Genomic DNA, 23,345 nt, shown 5'->3' with positions numbered 1-23,345 from the left:
AGCAGCGGGTGTGGTGGGTCACCATGTCTTTGGCCCTAGTGGAAAACTTCTCATGTGAGCAGTGGTTTGGGTATGACAGAAGTCAGGCCAAGAAGGCTTCCAGCTGTCTTTCAGCTCCAGTTCTCTGTGAATGCCTTGGACTCTGCTACCCTCTGACTGTAACACTCATTCCTGTCTTCTCTTCCTCCATATCCAGGAATCGTCACGACCTCACTGTGGACAAATGGTGGGAGAAGCAGAACACGGTCACTGTCCCCAGCAACCTCCCTGACTCGTACAACCTCCACATCTAGTACATCCACTGTTCAGCAGGGGAAAAGTGAGTGATGTTGTGGAGTTGGGCCCCTTTCCACTGTGCCACCAAGCGATATGTAGGTTTTATCGTTGTAGTAGTTGAATGGCAGCTACCAGTGAAGATTCAGTTGTCCAGGTATCTCCATGGCCTCATCTGAATCATGGGAAATGCCTCTGCTCTATGCTTTCCTACAGAGAGGTGATACACCCAAACTCTAGTTTGCTCACAGTTTCTGCTTTGTCAAATGCAAACAGCCTTTTGAGAAGAATAAGGCAGCACAGAGTGGAGTGCTAGCTTTGTGTATGGCACTAGACTGGAAACTAATGACAGAGAAATAACCAAGATGCAATTTAGCTGGAGACAGATCTGCCCTCTTCAGTGCGGTTAAAGGAATTAACCCAGAGTATCAAGTACCCTCCATGGACAGTTCCTATGGCATATGGGCATGGCTTCCAGGGTAATGAGAGCCTTCCTGGTGAGAGTGGAAGCAACAGGGAGAGGAGCATCCTGGATGGATGGGAGAGGTTTGAGCAGCTGTAACCAAGATATGGGGGTGAGCACCTTCCCAGGGTTGCATAGATTTCCAAAGCACTGGGGATTGCTGAAAGCAAGGAAAGGAGTGATGAGAGGTGAGTTAGATGTGTGTGTGAGAGAGACCAGGCAAGGAGAACAACAAAGAGGCCACTGCAGGATTCCCAGCAAGGGCAACTGAGGGCACCAAGCAATGGCTGGCACCCCTACAGAGGGGAGGAGACCCTTCTGAGAAATATTTAGGACCAGGCTCCTCAACCTGGAGGTCAAGCATATTGAAGAAGATCCCCAGGACACATTCTAAGAAGACTTTTCTGGAGAAATCCCAACTCAAAAAGCAGCTCTGTCGTTGGTGAACACACAGCCTTTGCATGTCTAATGCTCACTGCACAGGAGTCTGGCGTTTGGACGTTAAAGGAGCCATGACAGAGGTGGTGCAGGCTGTTGACAGGAATCAATTTCCTCTCTCAGTGGGTCAGGCTGGGACTAGTTGCGGTGTGGTAAACACGAAGGAGAGTGAGGGGTAGGATGCTTGAAGGCTCGCAGCCCACTTTCCCCGCCTGCGAAAAGAGCAAGCAGGGATGAAGAAGGTAACCCTCTGAGCCTGGCTTGAGGTCAAGGCGCATGAGAACTTTCCTACTCTTCCCTCCCAGCTCCAGGCATCCCTCTCCTTACTTACGGCCCAATCGTTGGAGACACGCAGTTCGTCAGGAGGACTGTGGACTTTACCTCGCAGCTCTTCAAGCTTCACATTGGCTTCCCTCTGGGCTCCTCTCTGAGAGATTTCCTTTACGTGAGTTCCCCGGCTGCGCCCAAGATCCTGGATCCGTGATCCGCAGGAGGGGGTCATGAACAGGGGTCAGGGTGAAAGGCAGCTGTGCGTCAGTGCGTGCATGCGTGCATGCGTGCGTGCCTAGATAAGAAGGCACATGCAAGCGAATTCCCAGTCGGAGGCAACCCTGCAGAATCTGGCTGGTTCCTGCAGTTGCCATTTTCTGTAATGACTTCCTGGTTCTCTGCCGCATGTCTCCCTATGTGGAGCTGGAATGGCAGGGCTGGTCCCTGCCACGCTCAGACACTATGAGAGGGTAGCACAGCGTTGAAGGAGGCGTCTCATGTGCCCCAAGTCTCAGGACAAGGCTGAGGGGTACAGACAGGGCGTCTCCCACTGAGGCAAGATAAACCCTGTTGCCTCAGGATAGGAGAACAGTTGTTGGGAGAGGGTACTTGTGTGAAATCACTGTGTGCAGGGCTTCCACAGACAGCAAGAGGAATGAGGTGCCCTCCCTGGGGCTGTTGACAGCTCGAACCATCTGCCCTAAGCTGTCCTTGGACATCCTACTGCTGAGGAGATGACCTGAGGCAGGGACTGTCCCCTGGTTGCACATAGCCCTCCCTGATGGTAACCCTGCAACTGTGTGCTCAGTTCACAGACAATGGCCAGATCATTTTCCCGGAGTCAAGCAATCAGATCTTCTCCTATCCCAATCCACCTAGCCGAGGCTTCACAGCCTGGGATACCATGGCTGTGGTGGCTCCCTTCTGGGATGATGCTGACTTCTCCAGCCGCCGGGGAACCATATTTTATCAGGTGGGACCCAGCCTGGGAGACAAATGGCCACAGAGAGGGTATTGTGAGGGCTCCTTCTGCCCACACCTGGACTGACAGGGGCAAGTGATGGGGTGGCTTAGATAAGGGAGTGGGGAAGGAAGCTCATCTGGAGCACTCAGATTCAGAATGTTTCCTGCCAACTGTGAGGAGCCCTGCAGGTGCCAGAGGTGAGGGCTGGAATTCAGTGTGAGTTTAGAGTAGGGCTGCAAGGGGATCTACATCAAGCAGGAGTCCTCCTGAGCTCCTGGGGTGGGTTAACAATTCCAACAGGTGCAAGCGTATGATGAAAGCTACTGCAGCAAATGAGTCCAGTGGCCCTGCCATGCAGAGATTGCTAGAGAGGCTCCAAAGAGGAGGAGATATGTGTCTGTCCCCCCAAAGCCACTAAACATGGGGAAGTAAAATTGGGGACGAGTAGCTATACTCTCTGAGCTGGTTGGAGCTCAGGGTTGTATGAGTTCAGTTATAGGAGACTTGGATTTCTGGGCCAGGACCTTCCGTCCCACACACCCAGGCTTCTCTGCAGTCCACATCGGCATTGATGTCAGGGTCAGAAAAGGTCATTGCAAAAATGCAGGTCTGGGATAGAGAAGGATCAGGAAGCAGGAGGTCTCAAGTGAGCAGGATCCCCAAGCAGAGAAAGTGTGTGTGGGGTGAGAGGTGGCAGGGGAGTCTCTCAAGATACAGCATGGCTGCTGATTTTTTTATTCCTATCTCCACTCCTTTTGCAGGAATATGAGACATTCTATGACCAGTATAACCCACTAGTCAGGCAGGTGGAGTCTTGGATTAGAAAGTTCACAAACTCCTGGAGCTACAAAGCCAAGTGGACCTTAAAGATCACCTGGGTCGATGCCCCTGCCTATCCTGCCCAGTGGACCTCTGGGGTGAGTGGACACAGGGCAGCTCCCGGTGAGCTGTCTCCTTCCAGTCATGCTGGAATCCTAAGCAGGAGCTTCTCTCGGAACATCCTGTAACTCAGGGAAGCAGCACTGACTCTAGCAGTCCCAGCCACACACTCTGTGAGCCAGGCCTGCCCTAGCCCTTTACACAGGGAAGTAGAATTAAAAGGTATGTTGATTTTGTTGCAAAAAAAAAAAATTGAAATCCATGCCTATGAATAAAGTGTGTAGTATTTATTTTTTTTAAAGATTAATTTATTTTATTACAAAGTCAGATATACAGAAAGGAGAGACAGAGAGGAAGATCTTCCGTCCGATGTTTCACTCCCCAAGTGAGCCGCAACGGGTGCGCGCCGATCCGAAGCCGGGAACCAGGAACCTCTTCCAGGTCTCCCCCGGGTGCAGTGTCCCAATGCATTGGGCCGCCCTCAACTGCTTTCCCAGGCCACAAGCAGGGAGCTGGATGGGAAGTGGAGCTGCCGGGATTAGAACCGGCATCCATATGGGATCCCGGTGCGTTCAAGGCGAGGACTTTAGCCGCTAGGCCACGCCGCCGGGCCCAAGTGTGTAGTATTTAAAAAAAAACATGCATGGATTAAAAAAATCCTTGACGCCAAAGTAAATATACCTCTTAATTCCGTTTGTCTACATTTTTTTAAGTTCCCTGAACTTGCATGATCTCAAAACTACCCCCAAACACCAGATATAATGAGATTGGAACTGGGAATGGCATTTGGTGTGCCAGAATGCTGGCAGTTACACGTGGCTCAGCCCCATCTGCTTATTTACATTCAGGATGAGATAGACAATTGTTAGAGAAAGAAGCAACTTGTTTAAGGTCACCTAGCCATGAAGTGAGGTCTTCAGTCACCCACTGATTCATTCATTCAGTGAAGTCAGTAGCTACTTTACAGAGGCCTGTGTCTTTAGAAAACCAACCTTCCCCCAAGCCCCCGCCTTACTGCAGCTCTCCACATCGTTCAGGCGGAGAACAACTGCTCAGTGTCCTTAAATATTCCTGAGGAAGTTAATTAAGTCTCCCCCAGTGCTCTGATATCCCGGCTTAATATCCCAGGATTATGTAGCTTTTCTCACAAACCATCTTCTAACTATACTCTAACCCATAGTCCTTTATCTCCCCCTGCCAGCTAACAAGTCACAGCAGGCCAATCCTTCAAGGTTAAATGCTTGATTCTCATCAAAAATCTGCCCTAACCAATCCTGAATTTGCCAACATTTTGAGCCCATGTCATTGCCCTAATGTGTGTGTCAGGACAGGGATGGGGGCATTAGGGAGGAGACCTCATCTCTCTCACAGGATTCCTTCTGTTTGCCTCCCACCAACACCAGACGAGCACCTACCAGGCCATTCTCTCCACCGATGGGAGCAGGTCCTATGCCCTGTTTCTTTACCAGAGTGGTGGGATGCAATGGGATGTGGCCCAGCGCCCAGGCAACTCGGTCCTCATGGGCTTCTCCAGGTAGGATGGGAGCGACTGGCCGCACTGAGCCGGTGACCTAGAGGGTGCAGAGTGGGGTTTGCTGTAACAACATGCTCATGTCTAGGACAAGGCAAGGCTCCTCCTTGCTGATGCTTCGGACACATGCTGACTCCAGTTCTGGTGGAGCCTCATACCCAGCTTTTTTCCAATTCAAAAGTTTCCACCTGTCCTCCCACTATCTTCCCAGAGATTTGATTTTTCTGATTTCCACTGACATTGGCTAGCCTGTCTTGACTTCTCAAGTATCGGAACAATAACAAATGATAGTAACAGTAGACACCATTTACTACCCTACTCTACAGATAAGTGAGTTGGACTACAAATGGATCAGTCACTTGCCTAAGGTCATAGAGGAAGTGGCAAAGCAAGGATTTGGACTGAGACATAGGAGGCTGGAGTCTGCCTTTCTGACCTGGGAATTCTTCACCTACCCAGAGCATGTGACAGGAGGCAGGAGCTGTGGATGGTTGAATGGGGATTCTTGTACATGAGGCATCTTAGTGTCTGACTTAACGGTTCAGCACACATGTCAATTGTGATGGTCACATGTCATTTGCTGCTAGTAATTGGCACACATTGTTTCTGCTTGCCCTGGCAGACATGCAGGTTACCACTCTAATTACAGTGCTTTATCGCTTCTCGGCCTTTTGGCTAAGATCAAGTGTAATTACAGTGCTTTTACTTGTTTCTGGATGTACCAGGTGAAAAAGAATGAAGTAAAATTGCCCAATCAGCTGGGAATTTCCCACCAACAGGAGCATGCCCAAGGGAGGCATCATGCATGTTGGGTGCCATCTAGCCTGTGTCAGACAGGAGACCAGGAACCTCTGCTCCGTGGACCCAAGCTAGAGACGATCACTCCCTGCTGTCTTCCTGCAGCCAACACTGAGGATGGTAGTGGTGGATGTGCAGGTGGAGGTGTCTGTGCCCTTGTTTCCAGTCTTCACTCCGTGCTGACAGATTTGCAAATGTTACTGCAGCTGAATTCTTTCAGTGTTGTGAGATGGATGCTACTGCAATCCCTTTTAGGGGGAAAAAAGTTTTAAATATTTGAGAGACAAATGGGAGAGGGAGAGAGAGAGAGACAATCCATCCATTGGTTCACTCCCCAAGAACCCAGAGCAGTCAGGGCTGGTACAGGTCAAAGCCAGGAGCCCAGAACTCCACCCAGATATCCCAAGTACTTGTGCCATCATCCACTGCCTCCTGTGGTGCTCATTAGCAGGGAGGTCGTTCACAAGCAGGGTGGGAACTCAAATCCAGGCACTCTGATTTGGGATGCAAGTGTCCCACGTGGTGCCTTAGCCATTGTGCAAACACTCGCCCTAATTGTAATCCCTCTGACACTTGTGTAAGCACAAAAAACCAGAGAGCATAAGCAACTTGCCTGTGGTCACCAAATTTACAACATCTGGAATCCACAGGTGTAAGCATGGCTGGCTCAGTGCAGAGACGCTCCCCACCCTCATGTGCACCATTCACTCTGCTGTATCTCGCTCCACTCCCTGGGCTGATGGAAACAAACCCATTATGCCCCTCTCATGGCCAAGTGGGCCTGCCAGTTCCCTGCAGGCAGTGATCAGATAAGGCCTTTCACCCCCCTGTTCCTGCGTCGCCACTCCATTCCTGATCAGTGAACAACTTGGGTGGTTCAGGTGGGACGACTGAGCACACCTATTGGCTGGCCAGCGGCTGACCAGCGGGGCATGTGAGGGTTGATGGGCTGACTAACCAGCTGAGTGAACAAATGAACTTCCCTCTGAGAGTTTGCTCTCAGGCCTGTGTATGCCGACTTCTGAAAGCCCTTCCTTTGCCTGCAGTGGAGATGGGTATTTTGCCAACAGTCCACTGACGTTCCAGCCAGTGTGGGAGAGGTATCGTCCGGACCAATTGCTGAATTCAAGATTAGGTAAGGGCACTGCCTGATGGTACTGCTCCCTGGGGCTCCCTTCCCTCTACTCTGCACACCACAGCAGTCCTGAGGGCAGCTTGCCACCCCCTCTCCACCACCCCTGTGCCTCGTAGGCTCTGGCCTCCTACATTTATACTTGTGGGGAACAGATGGGACCTTCCATGCATTAGGCACAGGAGGGTCTCCAGGAGGCTCTGTGCCCTCCCTTGGATGAGCCAAGTCCTGGAGCACTCAGTGGAGACACTGATCCCATAAGTGAGAGCAGGGTATTGTGGGAGGTGGGGTTAGGAACAGGCTGTTGGGATGACACTTTGGTGTCCTGTCCTACAGCTGGAAAGAGGACCCAGAGTCCTCAAAGGAACACCCCCAAGAGGTATTCCAAAGGCCTAATACTCATCTGGTCATCACCAACTGAGCCCCTGTTGTATGCTGGACACTGTGCTAGCAGCGAGAAACAATGAGAAATAGAAGAAAGTCAACTGCACGTGCTCTCAAAGAGCTTTTGGTTTTGGAAAAAGACAAATTGTGGAAGCTCGTCCATGACACAACATAATGTCTGGAGACCCTAACAGGGCAAGAATTATAATTTTCAAAGTGTGAAAGGAGAAAGGACACATGGGCTTAGACATCAGCCATTGAATTGTGATGCACAAATGAGGTTCTGTTCGCTTTGTGACAGAAGTTTTTGGTAGCAGAAGCATGAGCTAAGTCAGAGCATGGTGCCAGCTTACAGAGGACAGCCTCCTGTCAGACCAGAGTCCTTCTGCACAGATGCATCTCCTTGTGACTAGGGAGGTACACCATGAGAGTGTGTGGGCATGCGTTTTGTGGGTGCCTGCATGTGTTTATCCAAGCATGTGCACATGCATGTGTTGTATGTGTGCATGCATGTGTTGAGGAAGAATATCTGATGTATATCTGATCTTCCGACACCAGGCCATAAGCAGATGATCATAAACAATGATTATTCTGAAAGTCTTAAATCTGAAGTTGTAGTTATAGTGCTTATGTCTTCATTTATATGAGGCTAGAGTCAAAATGTCCTGTGTGTCTCATGTCTTCTCAGGCTCTGAAGCCCCACTCACACCCATGCAGCTGGGATGGGCAGTGTGGCACTCACCAGGAGTTAGTCTCACAGTCAACACTCATGAGGCTTTCTCCTCCCAGTTACTCTGCTTCTCCAAAAGCTGGGCACAGAGTGGCTTCCTTGGCCTTGTGGCATTAGAATAGGCCCCTGCATCAACTTCTCTGCACTAGGGGAGGGGAGGGCAGGGCCCAGTATCTGACCATTTGACTGGATGGGAGCTGGTGTCCCTAACTGAGACCCGAGATGCATGAGGAGATGATTGGGGGAACTGGAAGGTGTCAGGTGGGCCAGGGTCAGAGTTGGTTCTTAGGGGTGAGTCCTCACCACCCAGCTCTTGTCCATGGGTTTTGCTCTAAGATCTAAGGTTTGAGGGCTCAGGGGCTCACATCACAGGGACTTGGGGGAGGAATCATTGCCAGTCCCACCTTGGAGCTGTCCAGAGAGGTTGGGAGTGGCATGAGGCAGATACATCTAGAATTTGTGATTAGCTCTAAAGCTAAAGCAGACCTGAGGCCCCAGGCTCTGGGACAATCCCTTTTTTTGCTCCCCCAGGCCTCCGGGGACTGCAGATCTATAGACTCCACAGGGAACCGATACCCAACAACCGTCTCAAGTGCCAACAGTGGCTGCAGAGCCAGCCTCAGTGGCCAAGTTGGAACTGGAACCAGATCGCCTGCCCTTGTACCTGGCAGCAGGGACAATGGGACTTACGATTCCGGCCTGTGAGCTCAGGTAACACTTTCCTGTCCCCTTCAGGCCTACCTACCAACCCTTCTGCCCCTTCTGTTTCACCTGTCCTTTCCGAGGCAGCCCCAGCCTCTCTCCCAGAAACACCCCCATCTGTCCCACCCCCGGCATTCCACAGCCTGGACATGATTCAGGGTCTGGCTTTGTTGCAGACTGGTGGGACCTCGGTGGCAGCAGGAAACTGTGCCGCTTCTCTTCCTGGCAAGGAGGTGTATGCTGCAGCTACGGGTTGTGGGGAGAGCTTCGTGAAGGCTGGAGAGTGCACAGCCCTTCGCACTTAGGTATGTGTGTGTCCATGAAGAGGTACCCTAACCCCCCTGCTCATGAACTGAAGGCTCTGCCCAGCCCAGCCCAGCCCAGCCCAGCCCAGCCTACCTAGTCATGGGGCCCCACTGAAACCTCATTTCTTCATTCCATGGCTCCCATTCCTGATCTTAAAATTAGGAAACTCCCAGCATTCCAACCTGCTGGCCTCTAGAGTTTGATGCCCCGTCTCTTCTTGACCCTATAGCCTCAGTCTGGATTCTCTCCTTCTGGGTAAGGAGAGAACCTAGTCTGGCCCATCCCTCTGGTTCCATATTGACAGGCTGTGTGGGGCAAGATTGTAAGGCAGCTACCCACAGAGACCCTCCACGGGAATGAGCTAAAGAACCCAGGGGTTAGAGGGTTAGGGGTAAAGGTCTGGGTTCTCTCCCACTTGCTGTCATGTCCTTGCCATTCTCCATGGTCCTTGGCCATCAGGCAGGTCCTCCCACAGTGTGCCCTAAATCACAATGACCCCCAACGTGCCTGCAAGCAGCAAAGTCCCCAAACCAGCTATCGTGGAAGCTCATTGAGCAGGTTGGGATTGTGACAACTACGGGCAGGTGCCACAGCCATGCTCCCCTGCTCCTGTTCCCCCTCCCAACACCTCCTCCTAGAGACTTGCGTCCCCCAACATGTTACACTTCTCCACAGAGCAAGAGCTGGAGCCACAGAACTGGTGCTGCCACTGGAATGACAAGCCCTTCTTCTGCTCAATGTACCAGCAAAGGCGGCCCCCAGTCAGCTGTGCCGGATACAGGCCCCCACGACCTGGTGAGGCTCAGGGTTAAGGTGGAGCTTCCCAGGGCAGGACTTACCTCTGACCTCATGGTCACCAAGCCTGGGCCAGGAGGACCCAGTTTCCTGCAAGCCACAAGAGACCTCGGGGATGATTCTGTGTGGGGCTGTGAGGCTTTGCACATGGCATTGGGAGATAAGGGGAAGATGGGCGCCCCCAAGGGCAAGGAATTCTCTGCTCCCTGGTCCCTCCCCAGACTCAAGTCTTCCTGGGCAGATGCCCTGCCTGGGAACCTGGGCAAGCTCAGGCCCTATTCCCAGCTTGCTCATGTGATGTTCTTTTTTCTCAGGTTGGATGTTTGGGGACCCGCACATCACCACCTTGGATGGTGCCAATTACACCTTCAACGGGCTGGGGGACTTCCTGCTGCTGCGCGCCTGGGACGGGAATTCCTCCTTTGAGCTGCAGGGCCGCACTGCCCAGACTGGCTCAGCCCCGGCCACCAACTTCATCGCCTTTGCGGCCCAGTACAACTCCAGTAGCCTGGCCCCCATCACGGTGAGGGAGGGTGCCCAGGTACCCCTGTGTTCTACCCCCATCTCCCAGCATGCCCTTCATTCAGGCAGACACCCATGAGGGAGAACTCAGAAAGGAAGGCAGGAAGGCAGGAGGACAGGAGAACACAGCCAGGCAGGAGAGAGGTCCCAGAGTCAACCTCAGGGCCTGGCTGCCCCATTCACTCTATATGGACTCTGAAGGCACTGCTTGGTGAAGTAAGGATAGTAACTCCACCCCTCCCACCCTCGTGGCTGCCATGAGATCATCCAGGAGATGTGCCCATCATCCAGGGCACTTCACAGAGCCCTCCACAGCAGGCACAACCTCACTGCCAGCCTTCCTCTGCCTCCAGGGCTCAGATGTCAGCCCAGAGAAGCTCTCGGGAGCATCCTTCCTTGCTCTCTGTTTCCCTCTGATGGTCAGCGTGGGACTCCTATTCCTTTCCAGGTTCAGTGGTTCCTGGGGCCCAATGACACAATCCGAGTTCTACACAATAACCAGACTGTGACTTTTGAGACCAAAGATGCAGAAGGTAGGTTGGAGAGAGCCACCAGCCGGCCTCTCCTCCTTCCCCAGGTCAGAGCTCACGGGGTGCCCTGTGCTCCAGGAGCAGTGTGGGGACACGGAGGCAACGCCATGCAGCAAAGCAGGTCACCACCCCTTTGGGTTCAAAAGGCTGGGCCTGCGGCAGGAACACCGCTTCCTTCCTTCATCCAGTGCAAGGGTCCTCTTTTTTTTTTTAGCTTTCAGCTCCATCCCCAGGGAGAAGAAAGTGGTTTGTGGGATTGGTGTGAGGCCACTAGACGGGAGGGCCTCTCAGGACATTCCAGGGCTACCCTTGATGTCTCTGCTCTGTGCCTCCTGAGGATGGCAGCAGCAGGGCCTGGTGGCCGCAGGGTGCTGACCCGGTTGCTTCCTCACCTGCCTGCCCTTCCTCAGGCCGGGAGACTTACAACAGCAGCGGGCTGCTGCTGACCCGCAATGGCACCCAGGTCTCGGCCAGCTTCGATGGCACGGTGGCCATCACAGTAATGGCCCTCTCCCAGCTCCTACACGCCTCCTCCAGCCTCCCCGAGGAGTACCAGGGCCGCACAGAGGGCCTCCTGGGTAAGCAATAGGGGCTTCAGTTACCTCTGAGGTTCACTTCCTGTCCTCCCCCTGCCGTGCTAAGGACAAGCTCTGGGCCAGCTGCTTCACCCTCCTTTCCCCTCCCTCCTGTCTTCCCACATTCCCTTCTTCCTTTCCTTCTCCTCCCTTGCCAGAGCTGGAGTGTACAGTGTGGTCCCCTCCCCTATCCCGGAGGCCTGAACCCTAAAGAGTAGCACCTGCTGTGCACGCCACTCCATGGGCTGTCACCCTCATCTGTGTCCTGCAGGACTTTGGAACAACAACCCCAATGATGACTTCAGGATGCCCAATGGCTCCTTCCTGGCGAGTGGGAGCACCGAGGAGGAGCTTTTCCATTTCGGGATGACCTGTGAGTCCAGGCTGTGGGGCGTGGGAGCCAGGTGGAGTGCTCCCTCCTTTGTCCAGGCCAGGCTGAAGGCTAGGAAGAGACATGGGAATGCAAACGCCCCCTTCCATTTGTCCACTCTATGCCCCCCCACCTGGAAGTGGACCAGGCAGCAGGTGGCCCTCACACCAAGGTCCGAGATGTCCAGACCATTCTGTCCTGCCACATCGCCCTCCCTAGCCCCAAACCATGGAAAAATGAGGGCGAGGTGGGTGGGGGTAGGTGGGCACACAGCAGAAATCGGCTGGAAGTTCAACTGCTGCTTTTGCACTCCGGGGGTGTTACAGGGAAACTAAACGGAACAGACCTCCTTGGTGAGAGGGACGACCAGCTGCCCCCCTCCTTCACCCCCGTCTTCTTCTCACAACTGCTGGAGAACAGCTCTGGTGATGCGGCTTTGATCTCTGGGTGCAATGGAGACAGACAATGCACGTATGATGCCTTGGCCATGCGAGACGCCAGCGCTGGACTCCATACCAGAACGCTCTTTAGAACATACCGGGAGATGAATGCCACCCAAAGTGAGTGCTAAGGCCGAGGAGGCCTTCCCAGGAGCAGGGAGTGCACATAAGCCCATGTTCCCTGCCCCGGTGACTCCTTGGCTCATTCCCACCTGCTTCCTCCTGCAACCTCACTGGTTTCTCTGTATAATTTTCATACATGTGGTGGGTGGCGTTACTCCCAGCTCCCACATTTTGCACATACCGTTCCCTCACCTGGAATACCGTCTCCCCCAATCAGACACAGCTCCCTCACCTGCTTTTCCCCAATGCTACTTCTCAGTGAGTCTTCTCTTTTACCTTTAAACTAACTCCAAGTTTCACTTAATTGAAAGACTGAGAGGCAACAGAGAAGGAGCCACAGAGACAGAGAGAGATAGAGCGAGAGGTCTTCCGTGTGCTGCTTACTCCACAAATGCTTACAACAATCAGGGCCGGGCCAGGCCGAAGCTGGAGTCAGGAGGAACTTGATTTGTGTCTTTGTGTGTGTGGCAGGGGTTCCAAGTGCTTGGACCAGCACCCGCTATGTCTCAGGGCGCACATTCAGGGAAAGCTCGATCAGTAGCACCTGGAATGTAGGCACTGTGATACGGAACACAGGCCTCACATGTGGGGTCTTTACTGCCCTCCCAGAGCTCTCACTGGACCACCCTATGTAAAACTTCACATCCTCCCACACTTCCTGTTTACCATTCTGGCTTTGTCACACTTTGTGATTTTCATACATACAGTTTTTATTGCCTATTCTTTGCTGTGTCTTACAATGATGCCAGGCACTGATTCAGTGCTAAGTAAATCCTTGTTAAATTACTGACTGGCTGAATGGATGAAGCAATAATGAGAAGCAAATAGCAGGAGCTCCCAGAATTGGAGGCCCTTGAATGGTTCTACCTGCTCACTCTTTTCAGGCAGAAGCAAGGTCCATTTGGATAGTAGCCCTTTCCCCAAAGGTAGAGCTTTGTGATGGTCTCCCCTTTCTGTTCTCTGTCTCAGTTCATGACACACCCACCTACCACGTCTGTTCGGAAAAGAACTAGGAAGGACCTCTGTAAGAACAGGAGGTAGAGGGAGGCTCAGATTTTGGCTGGGGGAGCAGCACAGTCACACTCTGTGCAGGTCTGAGCAGGTGCACAGGGTACTTCCTGCTTCCAAAGGCGGGGGGAGCACAAGTTGTGGTTGAGGGAGAGAAAGGAGGTTGAAAAGGCAGCAGTGTGGCCATCCCCTCCTTGCCTTTCAGATCAGTTCCCACCGTCCATCAAGGGTAATCACACGATTGAAGCCTACCAGGGAAAGACCACGTGGATTCAGTACACCAGTGACTCAGAGAATGTCACCTTCTCTCTCAGAAGCAACTGCACCGACTTCCAGCTCTTTGGTCAGAGCCTATGGCAGCTGGGGGCGGGGTAGGGTGAGTGGGTGAGTGTTGGTAGAGATTGAGGCCAGAGTCAAGCTTTAGGTGATTGTGTTTCTCTACACCCTGCACAACTTCCTGGCACTTGTTCGCTTGCCTACCCAGGACCCTCATTTCTAGCAATGACCTTCTGTCATTCATAGAGGCGTCCCCCAGTGGATCAGAGGAATGCACCTGATGAGCTAAGCAAAGTGGGGGTGTGGGATGACAGGACAGCTCTGCTCCCTCCCCCACCCCAGCAGAGGCGTTCCGCTCATTTCCTTCTATCCCATCCTACCCCACCCCTGGGCAGAGAACGGGACACTGCAGTGGACACCCAAGACGCTGGAACCTTTCACTCTGGAGATCCTAGCACGAAGCTCCTCCACGGGCCTGTCATCTTCCCTCCAACCGAAGACCGTGGTCTGCGTGTGCAGCACAGAGAGCCAGTGTCTGTACAACCAGACCACTTGGGTGGGCAATTCCTCCCTGCAGGTAAGACTGAGGGCATGGGGTGTGGGGTGTAGACATCCAGTAAGCCACCTGCTGGGAGGTGAGGGAGCAAGTAGCATTCTCAGGCCGTAAAGTCTCACATGGCAGGAAACAGAACATTCTTTATTGTTTCATTCAATTGAACTTTCACATCCCACCTCGCATTCTGCCAGGCTGGCAGCAGCTGGCTGTTTCAGCCCTTCTTACAGCTCCCCAGTGCTTCCCCAGTTGCCACACATGGGGTGAACGAAGTGAAGAGCATGAGCTGGGGGAGTGGGAAGGTGTCCATGCAGTTCCTGGGCGTGAGTCTACTCAATTCCCATCGGGGCTCCAACCACCATCAGCCCCGGGAGACTCTAGGCTGCTCCTGGGCTCAGCTCAGACTCAGGACGCTGCCCTAGCAGTGGCTTGTGGTGCTGATGGCCAGAGCGTGTGGCAGCCTTTTCTCTTTGGGCTTCATCATCACAGTGTTGGAAAGCGGCATGGGTCCCTCTGTCCTGCCGTCCTTGGACTCCTTTGCGTTCCTCCTTGCTTTCTCTGTCTCCATCTCTTTTTCAGTTCAGAAAAATGCCTTCAGCATTCAGGTTTCTGACCAAAATACTTGGTCTACATCTTGCCTCCTCTGCACTTTTCTCTCCCTCTCTGCCTCCTACCGTTTCTCCCTTTCCCCTTCTTACCTTCTCTTCCTGTCTTACTCTAGGAAGGACTTTGGGCAAGCAGATACCACAAGAGAGGAAAGAAGCTGAACCCCAGTGCAGGGCCAGGCAGGGATCAGGATAGAGCACGTGCCAGGGAAGAATAGACAGTGACCTGCCAGCTTCCAGGTCTGGCAAGGCAGTGCCAAGCAGATGCTGATGGAACTAAGACAGAGACTCAGGGTCCATGGGTTCTTCAACCAGAGACGTCGGTACAGAAACACCCAGCAGCCCTTAATGGTTCACCTCTGGGCTGCCCAGTGATTGGCACCTCATCGTTCCAGGTGGCTGACTGCAGATGTGATGGAGACACCTTTGGCACCTCCTGTGAACGCACTGGGGATCCCTGCTTGGAGCCATGTTTCCCCGGTGTGAGCTGCATTTCTGGGCAGGGCTGCGAGGCCTGTCCCATGAACATGACTGGGGACGGGCGGCACTGCGCAGGTGAGCTGGAAACAGGGTTCCCAGCGGGAGCAGGTGCTGGCACCGTGGACAGCCAAAGGCAAACCTGTTCTCCCCTTTTCCAAAAAGCGGGGAGATGGGAAGAGGCTGCCCAGCATGTGGGAGGGGGCAGGACAGTGCAGTCCCAAAGCATTAATGGGTAAAACCTCAGGGCAAGAGGTTGATGAGGGTTGGAAGTGGTCAGGGGACCAAGTGACAAGCTGGGGCCCTTGAGCTTCTGGGGGCCTTCCAAGACAAGAGGGCCAGGGTCCCTCTTCACCTGCCAGGTATGACCTTAGAGCTCCACAAAGCCCTGGCAGCAGAGACACCTCCTTTTCCCCTTCTAGCTCTCCCCTGGCCCTTTAGCCTCTCCGCTGTGACCCACTACAGCCCCAAGGATAGGGCAGCTGTCACACATCAAATCAGACCACTTTTGCCTTTTGAGCGGGGCCACAGTGGGTCAAGGTACCACCTGACAGAGACAGAAAGGAGAGGGGAGGGAAGAAGGAGGGGAGCAAATCAGTGTGGACACTTACTCTACTCCCTCTGCAGTAGAAATGGGCAGCTCCCCTCCCCCTCAAGAGGGAAAGGGATACCTGGCAGGGGAATGCCTGGAATAGGTGAGAGGGTAGTTTAGGATTCAGAGTGGCCCACCAGCAGAATAGAGGCTGAGGAGGCACTAGGAGAAGGGTCCCAAGCCTGTCCCAGGAGCAGCTTGCCCCCCTGGCTAGTGTGGGTATGATGCTGCTAACCACACTGCCCCTTCTGCAGCCCTGGAGAACTCTGACCTCTGCCAGAACCACTCCTGCCCTGTGAACTACTGCCACAACCAGGGCCACTGCTACATCACCCTGAGCTGCCAGCCGGCCTGCACCTGTCCCCAAGCCTTCACCGACTCCCGCTGCTTCCTGGCTGGGAACAGTTTTACTCCAAGCACCCTTCAAGGTATGACATAGCCATCCCCACCTCTATGCTGCTCTCACCTTTGGGGGAGACTCTGGGATCTAGGACTAAAGCTGCTCCAAACCCATGTGGGCAGAACCCCACACTTCATCCACGTGGTGGTGACTCACAGGCTGGAGGGATGAGGCAGGGCAATTGTCACAGCATGAACCACAGGCCTGAGCAGTTGGCTGAGGTATAACTGAAGTAGGGGCCTCGTGGTTCAGTGCAAACAGAATCACAGAAGCCCTGACCATCATGGGATGAGCACCAGGGTAAGACCCTGCAAGCCCTCCAGTGGCCAGTCTCACCGTGGAAGGGAGCAGGTGCATGGGCTGGCGGGTAAGGCTAGGTGAACCATGAAGGATGATGGCTTTGCTTCTCCTGTCCGCAGACCTCCCCTTACGAGTCATCCAGCTTTCACTCATGGAAGACGAAAATGCGTCCATCGCAGAGGTCAACGCCTCGGTCAGTGCAGCACGCGCCGGGCTCTGGGTGGAGACAGATCTGGGCAGGTTCCAATGAGGGCTGGGCAATCACTTGTATGTCCCACATGGCCAGAGGTGCCTGGGAAGGTAGGAAGCCAGGAAGGTCAAGGCCCCCATCCTCTCCCTCTGAGCATCCTCAACCCTAGACCTCAACCTCTGAAGTATTAAATGGAAGAAACAACCTTCCCAGAAGAAATGGGCTCTCTCATCTTACCCCCCATGTCCTTGTCCATCCTGCAGTCAGATACTCAGTTTCTGAGCTGTTGAGGCTCTATAACGCTATACACAGCGGTATCCAAATCCCTGCCTTACCACCTATGAGAACAGGTACATTTGACAAAGTACTTAGCAGCTCATTGGTTTAAAAAAACAGGCACAGGTATTGTTATTATCCCTGTGAAGGTTTAAGTGATAACATCCATAAAAGCCCTAAGCACGCACCTGAAATACAACCTGTGCTCCAAAGCTGTTCTCACGTGATCACTGCTGTCACTCTAGCACTCCGCATGCCCCATAGTAGAATCTGCTGACATCTGTCTACAGAACAAGACACTGAGCTCTGCCAGTACAGTCCTGTCCTGACTAACTGCTGGCAAGCACAACATTCCCAACACTTTTCCCAACACTTGTCCATCCCCTTGGTCCATCAACATGAACCTTCCTCTTAGGGACGGATCAGAGGCCAGGCAGGGGCTGTAACATGAGGCAGAGGAGTGGGGGATACCACAGTCTTCACTTACAGATACTAGCCAAGGACCAGAACCTGCCAGTGAGCTACACTGGGGTGCCAGGGTACAGAGGGAATGTGAGCAATGTTCTGGAAGATTCTGGAGCCCAAAACTCAAAGGCAAAGACAGACAGGAATGGACACATGCATTGAAGTGGGAGAGGCTCCTCTTGTGGGTGGGGGCTCGCCCCCCTCCACCCTCCCATCATCCCTCATGGTCCCCTGCAGGTGGCATACAGACTGGGGATGCTGGACGTGCGGGCCTTCCTCTGGAACAGCCTTGTGGAACTAGTGTAAGCTGGACTGCCCCCACCTGTCCCCCTGCCAGGGCCCTTCTCCCCCACATGCCCTCAGCCCCCTGGCTATCCTCTCACCCACAGCCCTGGCCCAGGAGCTGGCTCAGGCAGCCGGGTTCAGCACTGGAAGGTCATCTCGAAGTTCCAGTACCGCCTGCGGGGACCCGTCATCGACTTCCTCAACCACCAGCTGCAGGATGCTGTGGTGCAGGCCTTCCTCCCCCAGCTCCAGAGGGGGCGGTGGAAGCGGAGCACGGGGCCCAGGAATAACGTGGTCTTCTACCCCATCTCAAGGGGAGACGTGCAGGATATCACAGCACGTGAGTCCCCCTCGACTGCAGGTTACTGTAGTGGGGGGCATTGGAGCAGGGGAGGAGGCATCTGAATCTGGCCGCAGGTCTCACAGTGAGGTCAGCCTTATCATTCCTTTCCCTTCTTTTAAAATAAGTAAACCTGAGCCAGGACTATGGTTCAATTGGCTAATTCTCCTCTGACAAGTAGCAGTACCTCATATGGGCACTAGTTGTGTCCTGGCTGCTCTAATTCCCACCCAGCTTCCTGCTTGTGGCCCGGGAGAGTCTTAGGACCCTGTACTCATGTGAGAGACTTGGAGGAGGCTCCTGGCTCCTGGCTTCAACTCAGCTCTTACCTGTGCAGTCATTTGGGGTGTGAACCAGCAGATGGAAGACTCCTCTATCTCTTCTTTTCTCTGTAAATCTACCTTTCCAATAAAATAAAAAAACAAATAAGCTGAGGCTGGGAGGGGGCAGACATTTCCCCTAGACCACACTCATTAGTAGTAGTTTGAATTTCAACGTCACTCTGGCCAGCTTTAACACATGATCTTCACCTGTGTATTTTCTATCCCATCAGAACTGGTCTAGCTTGGGTAAGGGTGTCCCAGTAACTTGCCTAACTCCCACTGTACCTTAAAGCTGTGCCTTACCCTTGACAGTGAACGTGAGCACACTGGAGACCTACCTCCGATGCAGCAGCTACCAGGGCTACCGCCTTGCCTACGGACCCCAGAGCGGCTTCACCTGTGTGTCCCCATGCACTGAGGGCTACTGTGATCATGGAGGCCGATGCCAGCACCTGCCAGATGGGCCCCGCTGCAGGTAGCCTCTGGCTGCCCCGAGGGGGTGGGAGGGGAATAGAAGACGGGGCAGGGGAAATTCAAGCCGAGCAAGACCAGTAGGGAAGGATCTGGGAATGCGAGAGCATCCCATGGCCAGGGACCATCAGGAGGACTCCTGACTAAGTGAAGGGAACTGGGCTCAGAGAAGGAGGGACCATGGAAGAGAAAGATGAGTGTCTGCTGGATTACCCCAGAAACCCAGGAGCCATGAGGGGGTGTTAGGACCACTCAGAAGTTGAGGACCCTGCCGCTTTTGCAGATGCCAGTAAGTTACCAGCAGGCTCTGATTTCCAAATCACTATAGCACCCGGCTTGGCTTCTGCAAAAATGTACATGGAGGAAGGCAATCCCCAATGCAGAGCCATTGCTGGCTGCTCCCCCATGAGAGAACTCAGTAGAGGAAGCCCTCCGGAGTCCATGAACCGTCCCAGGGGCTCTGGTAGGGTGTCTCAACACCACCTCAGCTTCCCACCACCCTTAGCATGCGCCCTGCGCCTGCAACTGCGCTTGCAGGGCCCAGGCGGAGGGGAGATGGGAGGAGCCCAAGCAGAGCCCAGCCTAGGGAGGGTTGGGACAAGATCAGGGCCCAGGCCACGCCTGCCCACCTGAGGCCTGTCCAGACCGCATCGCTGCGGTTCACAGTTCATGGAGGGAATTGACACCAAGTGCACAGGCGCTAGGGCGTTTGAAAAGCCTGCACCTGCAGCGCGATCTGGAGGAGGACCAGGGAGACCATGTCCCTGTCTCACTGCCCCTGACCACACGCTTTTTCTCTCGCCCTCCTGTGTCCCCAGCTGTGTGCCCTTCTCCATCTACTCGCCCTGGGGTGAGCGCTGTGAGCACCTGAGCATCCGACTAGGCGCCTTCTTCGGGATCCTCTTTGGGGCCCTGGGCGCGGTCCTGCTGCTGGCAGTCGGGACGTTTGTGGTCGTGCACTTCTGTGCCTGCTTGAGGGTTAAGTCCTCCTACCCTCTGGGCATACTAAGTTGAAGTCTCGCCTCCTGTGGATACCTCAGACCCACTCTGGTCCTCGCCTCGCACTTTCGGAGCCCTGGCTCCGGGGAAACCCAGAGACGGGGAAATGACAGATGGTGATTCGCGATCCTCCGAGGAGAATGGACCTTGCCCAGAACCCGCAGCGCTAGGGAAGAGGTGGACGCGAGCTGATGCTGGCTCCCGCAGACATCCTCCGAGCGGAGCACTATGGCCCGCGTGGGGCTGGCAACTCTAAGTGAACCAACATGCTTTTGCACACAAAACTCTCTTGTTTACCTCTGATTAAAGTCTGTTTAGATAAAGTCTCTGACGTGTGTGTGTGTGTGTCGGCAACATGGACTCCATTCCTGATTTTCTGGTGAATACTGGGCTAGATGTGGGGCACGGAGATGCCATCCTATACGCTGAGTTGCTGTTGAGAAGTCCAGCGACTGCGACCTGCCCCGAGGCCTGGCTTCCGTTACATATCCTGGTTTGTTTGCCAAGGGCTTGCTCCTGCATGAGGCACGAAGTCAAAGCCATGTAGGAATAAGAGCGGAATTTATTGAGAGATATGCCAGAATTGTGGCACATAATGTTAAGCCATTGCCCGTGATGTAGGAATCCCATATGAACCCTGGTTGAAATCCCAGCTGCTCTACTTCTCATCCAGGTTCCTACTAATGTGCCTGGAAAAGCCGTTGATGATAGATAGCTCAGTTACTTGGGTGCCTGCCTCCCATCAGGCTCCTGGCTTCAACCTGGCCTACACTGGACCCTTGCAACCATTTTGGGGAGTGAACCAGCAGAGTGTAGATTTATCTTAACCACCCCCATCCATACCACCATCGCTCTGGGGATAGCCAGGGTTTCCCAGTTCCTGGCTATCACACCAGGCTTCAATTTCTCTCTCTCTCTCCTCTCAACACACACACATACATACATGCACACACATGTGGTCCTAGGGCTGGAATGGAGGTTGCGTGATACAAACCACATGTTCAGGCTCACTGTAATGGCAACAGAAATACATAGACAAGCATCTTTAATCTGAATAGAGACTCTCTACTGCCCACTTTACATAGAGAACAATGTCTCCCAGCCAGCCCAAGACACCGCCTAATGGACAAGCCTAGGCCCCAAGACGGCACTTAAAGGCATAGTCAGGGGCCGGCGTTATGGAATAGTGGGTGAGGCTGCCTTTGATGCCGGCATCCCACATGGGCGTGTGTTCAAGTCCCTGCTGCTCTGCTTCCCGTCTGGGTCTCTGCTTTCCCCTCCCTCTAATGCCTTTGTTTTTAACAATTGGGTGATGCCAATGAACAAATTAGCATGGTTCCTTCTGCTTCTATTGTCTGGAGAAAAAAAAAAACTATGGAGAATTAGTATTTCTCCCTTAGCTATTTGATGAAATTCATCAGGATTGTGTTCTTAAATCTTGATAAATGCTGTGGCTATAGTTTTATTTTTTTTAAATATTTAATTGAAGATTTATTAATCTGAAAGGTAGAGTTATAGTGAGAAGGCAAAAGAGAGAGAGAGAAAGATCCATTGGTCCACTCCCTATATGGCTGAAACCTGGAGTTTTTTCTAGGTCTCCCCTCGTGCGTGCAGAGGCCCATGCACTTGGGCTGTCCTCTGCTCCTTCCCCAGGCACATCAGCAGAGCACTGGATCAGAAGCAGAGCAGCTGAGACACTCAAACCCACACTCCAACTTGGTGCCGCAGCCTCCTAAGCCGCAGCTCACCCTGCACCTCCACACTGGCCTATCCAGCAGCTACCTAAACTCTGATGGCACTGGCACCACCGCTCCGCAAGCTACTCCAGCTTTAAGTGCTGGCATCACATTATTGGCTCCAGTTTGAGTCCCAGCTGCTCTGCTTCCAACCCAGCTCTCTGCCAATGGCCTGAGAAATCAGCAGAAGATGGCCCAAGTCCTTGGTCCCCTTGTCACCCATGTGGGAGAACCAGATGAGGCTCCTGGCTCCTGGATTTAGCTTGGCCCAGCCCTAGCTCTTGTAGCCATCTGGGGAATGAGCCAGCATATGGAAGACTTCACATTCTCTCTCTACCTCTTCCTCTCTCTTTGTGTAACTCTGAGTTTTAAATAAATAAATATATATTTTTTAAAAAGACTCCAGGAGTGGGTGCATGACATTAAACTTTTTTAGATATCGAGTGCTAACAGCAAGCAGGAACTCTAATGAAAACTGGACTTTGGATGGCAATAGTTTATGTCCATGCTGCATTGTGACATATGCAGTACCATGGTGAAGGATGATGGTGGGGGAGGGTGTGTGTTGTGTGTGAGTGTGTGTTGCGTGTGTGTAAGCAGTAAGGCAGTTAATTATCATCATATGTGTCTGTTCTTATACATTTGTAACTAAGATTGCATGAACCACTGTTTAAAGACATGCAAAGAAAGACAGAGGTAGCATTGTCCTCCCAACACACTGTTCTGCCTTCATCACGTCTACTCACAGCAGCTTCACCACGTCAAAGCTGCGTTTCATCCACTGGATACTCGATGCCACTTTCTCAGGGTGCCCCTCCCACCACAGTCACTCAACGAGAGCCTGTACACCCTCGTGTGTGTGCTGTGCTAGGCTCTGTCTCCCAAGTGCTTGTGCCAACACACACACACGTAACCCACTTATAAACAGAGTCGAATCCAGCACGTGAACTGCTGGAACAGAAACGGAAGTCAGATGACTGAAGAATACAGCCCCACCTCAGGAGTGCCACACAGGCACAAAGAGGGACCTTTTGGCCTTCTAGCAATGCAGAAGTGAGAATGACAGGAGGAGAGGGAGACAGAAATGTCGGTAGAGGGGACCGTGCTGTACTGTCGCTCAGAGCAAACAGTGTCATGGAGGAATAAGACACAGCAGATGGGCCCATGGGGTCCAGAGCTGAGCAAGTTGGCCAATGCCGTGTCCTGAAGACCCCTGGATATCAGCTCATCAGGGCTTTGTTTCCTATAGGTAGGAGCAGTACTACCTTTGATTTTGAAAAGGAAAACTCTATAAATCTGGCTTTCCAATAAAAATAAATAAATCTTCAAAAGAAGATTTTTTTTCCCCATTGGAAACACAGAGAAGCAGAGACAGAAAGATCTTCCATCTGTTGGTTCATTCCTCAAATGGCTGCAGTGGCCAGAGCTGAGCTGATCCAAAGCCAGGAGCCAGGAACAGGACTTCCAAGGACTTCAGCCATCCTCTGCTGCTTTCTCAGACCACAAGCTGGGAGCTGGAAGGGAAGTAGAGTGTCCAGGACATGAACTGCTACCCATACAGGATATGAGCGCTTGGAGGTGAAGGATTAGCCAGCTCCCAGATATAAAATTTTTATATATCTTTGCCTTTTTGATACACAGTAAATAATATCTCACTGTATGAAGTATTGTTTACTATGTAGTTCTAACTTGTCTTTTCCATGAAGGGGACATTTTCATTCCCTCTTCTGTCCTTGCCATTTGTTCATTTTTCCTGGGTACTCAGTGATTTTATAATGGCTCCTAAGAGCTCTCGATAGGGTGGGATGCTCTGTTTTGGCTATC

The 23,345-nt window shown here is 52.9% G+C and overlaps 1 protein-coding gene across 1 annotated transcript; it reads left to right on the top strand.

The window, feature by feature from the left end:
• Nucleotides 1–23: 23 nt before the first annotated feature.
• Nucleotides 24–20,092, top strand: MUC4 (mucin 4, cell surface associated). Its single transcript, XM_058661343.1, has 24 exons — nucleotides 24–81; nucleotides 197–319; nucleotides 1,486–1,619; nucleotides 2,253–2,417; nucleotides 3,170–3,325; nucleotides 4,691–4,821; nucleotides 6,663–6,751; nucleotides 8,394–8,573; nucleotides 8,741–8,869; nucleotides 9,546–9,665; nucleotides 9,980–10,188; nucleotides 10,636–10,720; nucleotides 11,128–11,295; nucleotides 11,564–11,665; nucleotides 11,989–12,222; nucleotides 13,439–13,576; nucleotides 13,905–14,086; nucleotides 15,063–15,222; nucleotides 15,991–16,164; nucleotides 16,556–16,629; nucleotides 17,605–17,669; nucleotides 17,757–17,992; nucleotides 18,628–18,790; nucleotides 19,605–20,092. Exons 1-24 carry the CDS (start codon nucleotides 24–26, stop codon nucleotides 19,798–19,800), a joined length of 3,471 nt encoding a protein of 1,156 aa, XP_058517326.1. The 3' UTR covers nucleotides 19,801–20,092.
• The last annotated feature ends 3,253 nt before the right edge of the window (nucleotides 20,093–23,345 follow it).

Source organism: Ochotona princeps, chromosome 3, assembly GCF_030435755.1.
Source record: "Ochotona princeps isolate mOchPri1 chromosome 3, mOchPri1.hap1, whole genome shotgun sequence".
In the NCBI taxonomy this organism is placed as follows: Eukaryota; Metazoa; Chordata; class Mammalia; order Lagomorpha; family Ochotonidae; genus Ochotona; species Ochotona princeps.
This window is presented reverse-complemented; position numbering and strand designations above follow the sequence as displayed.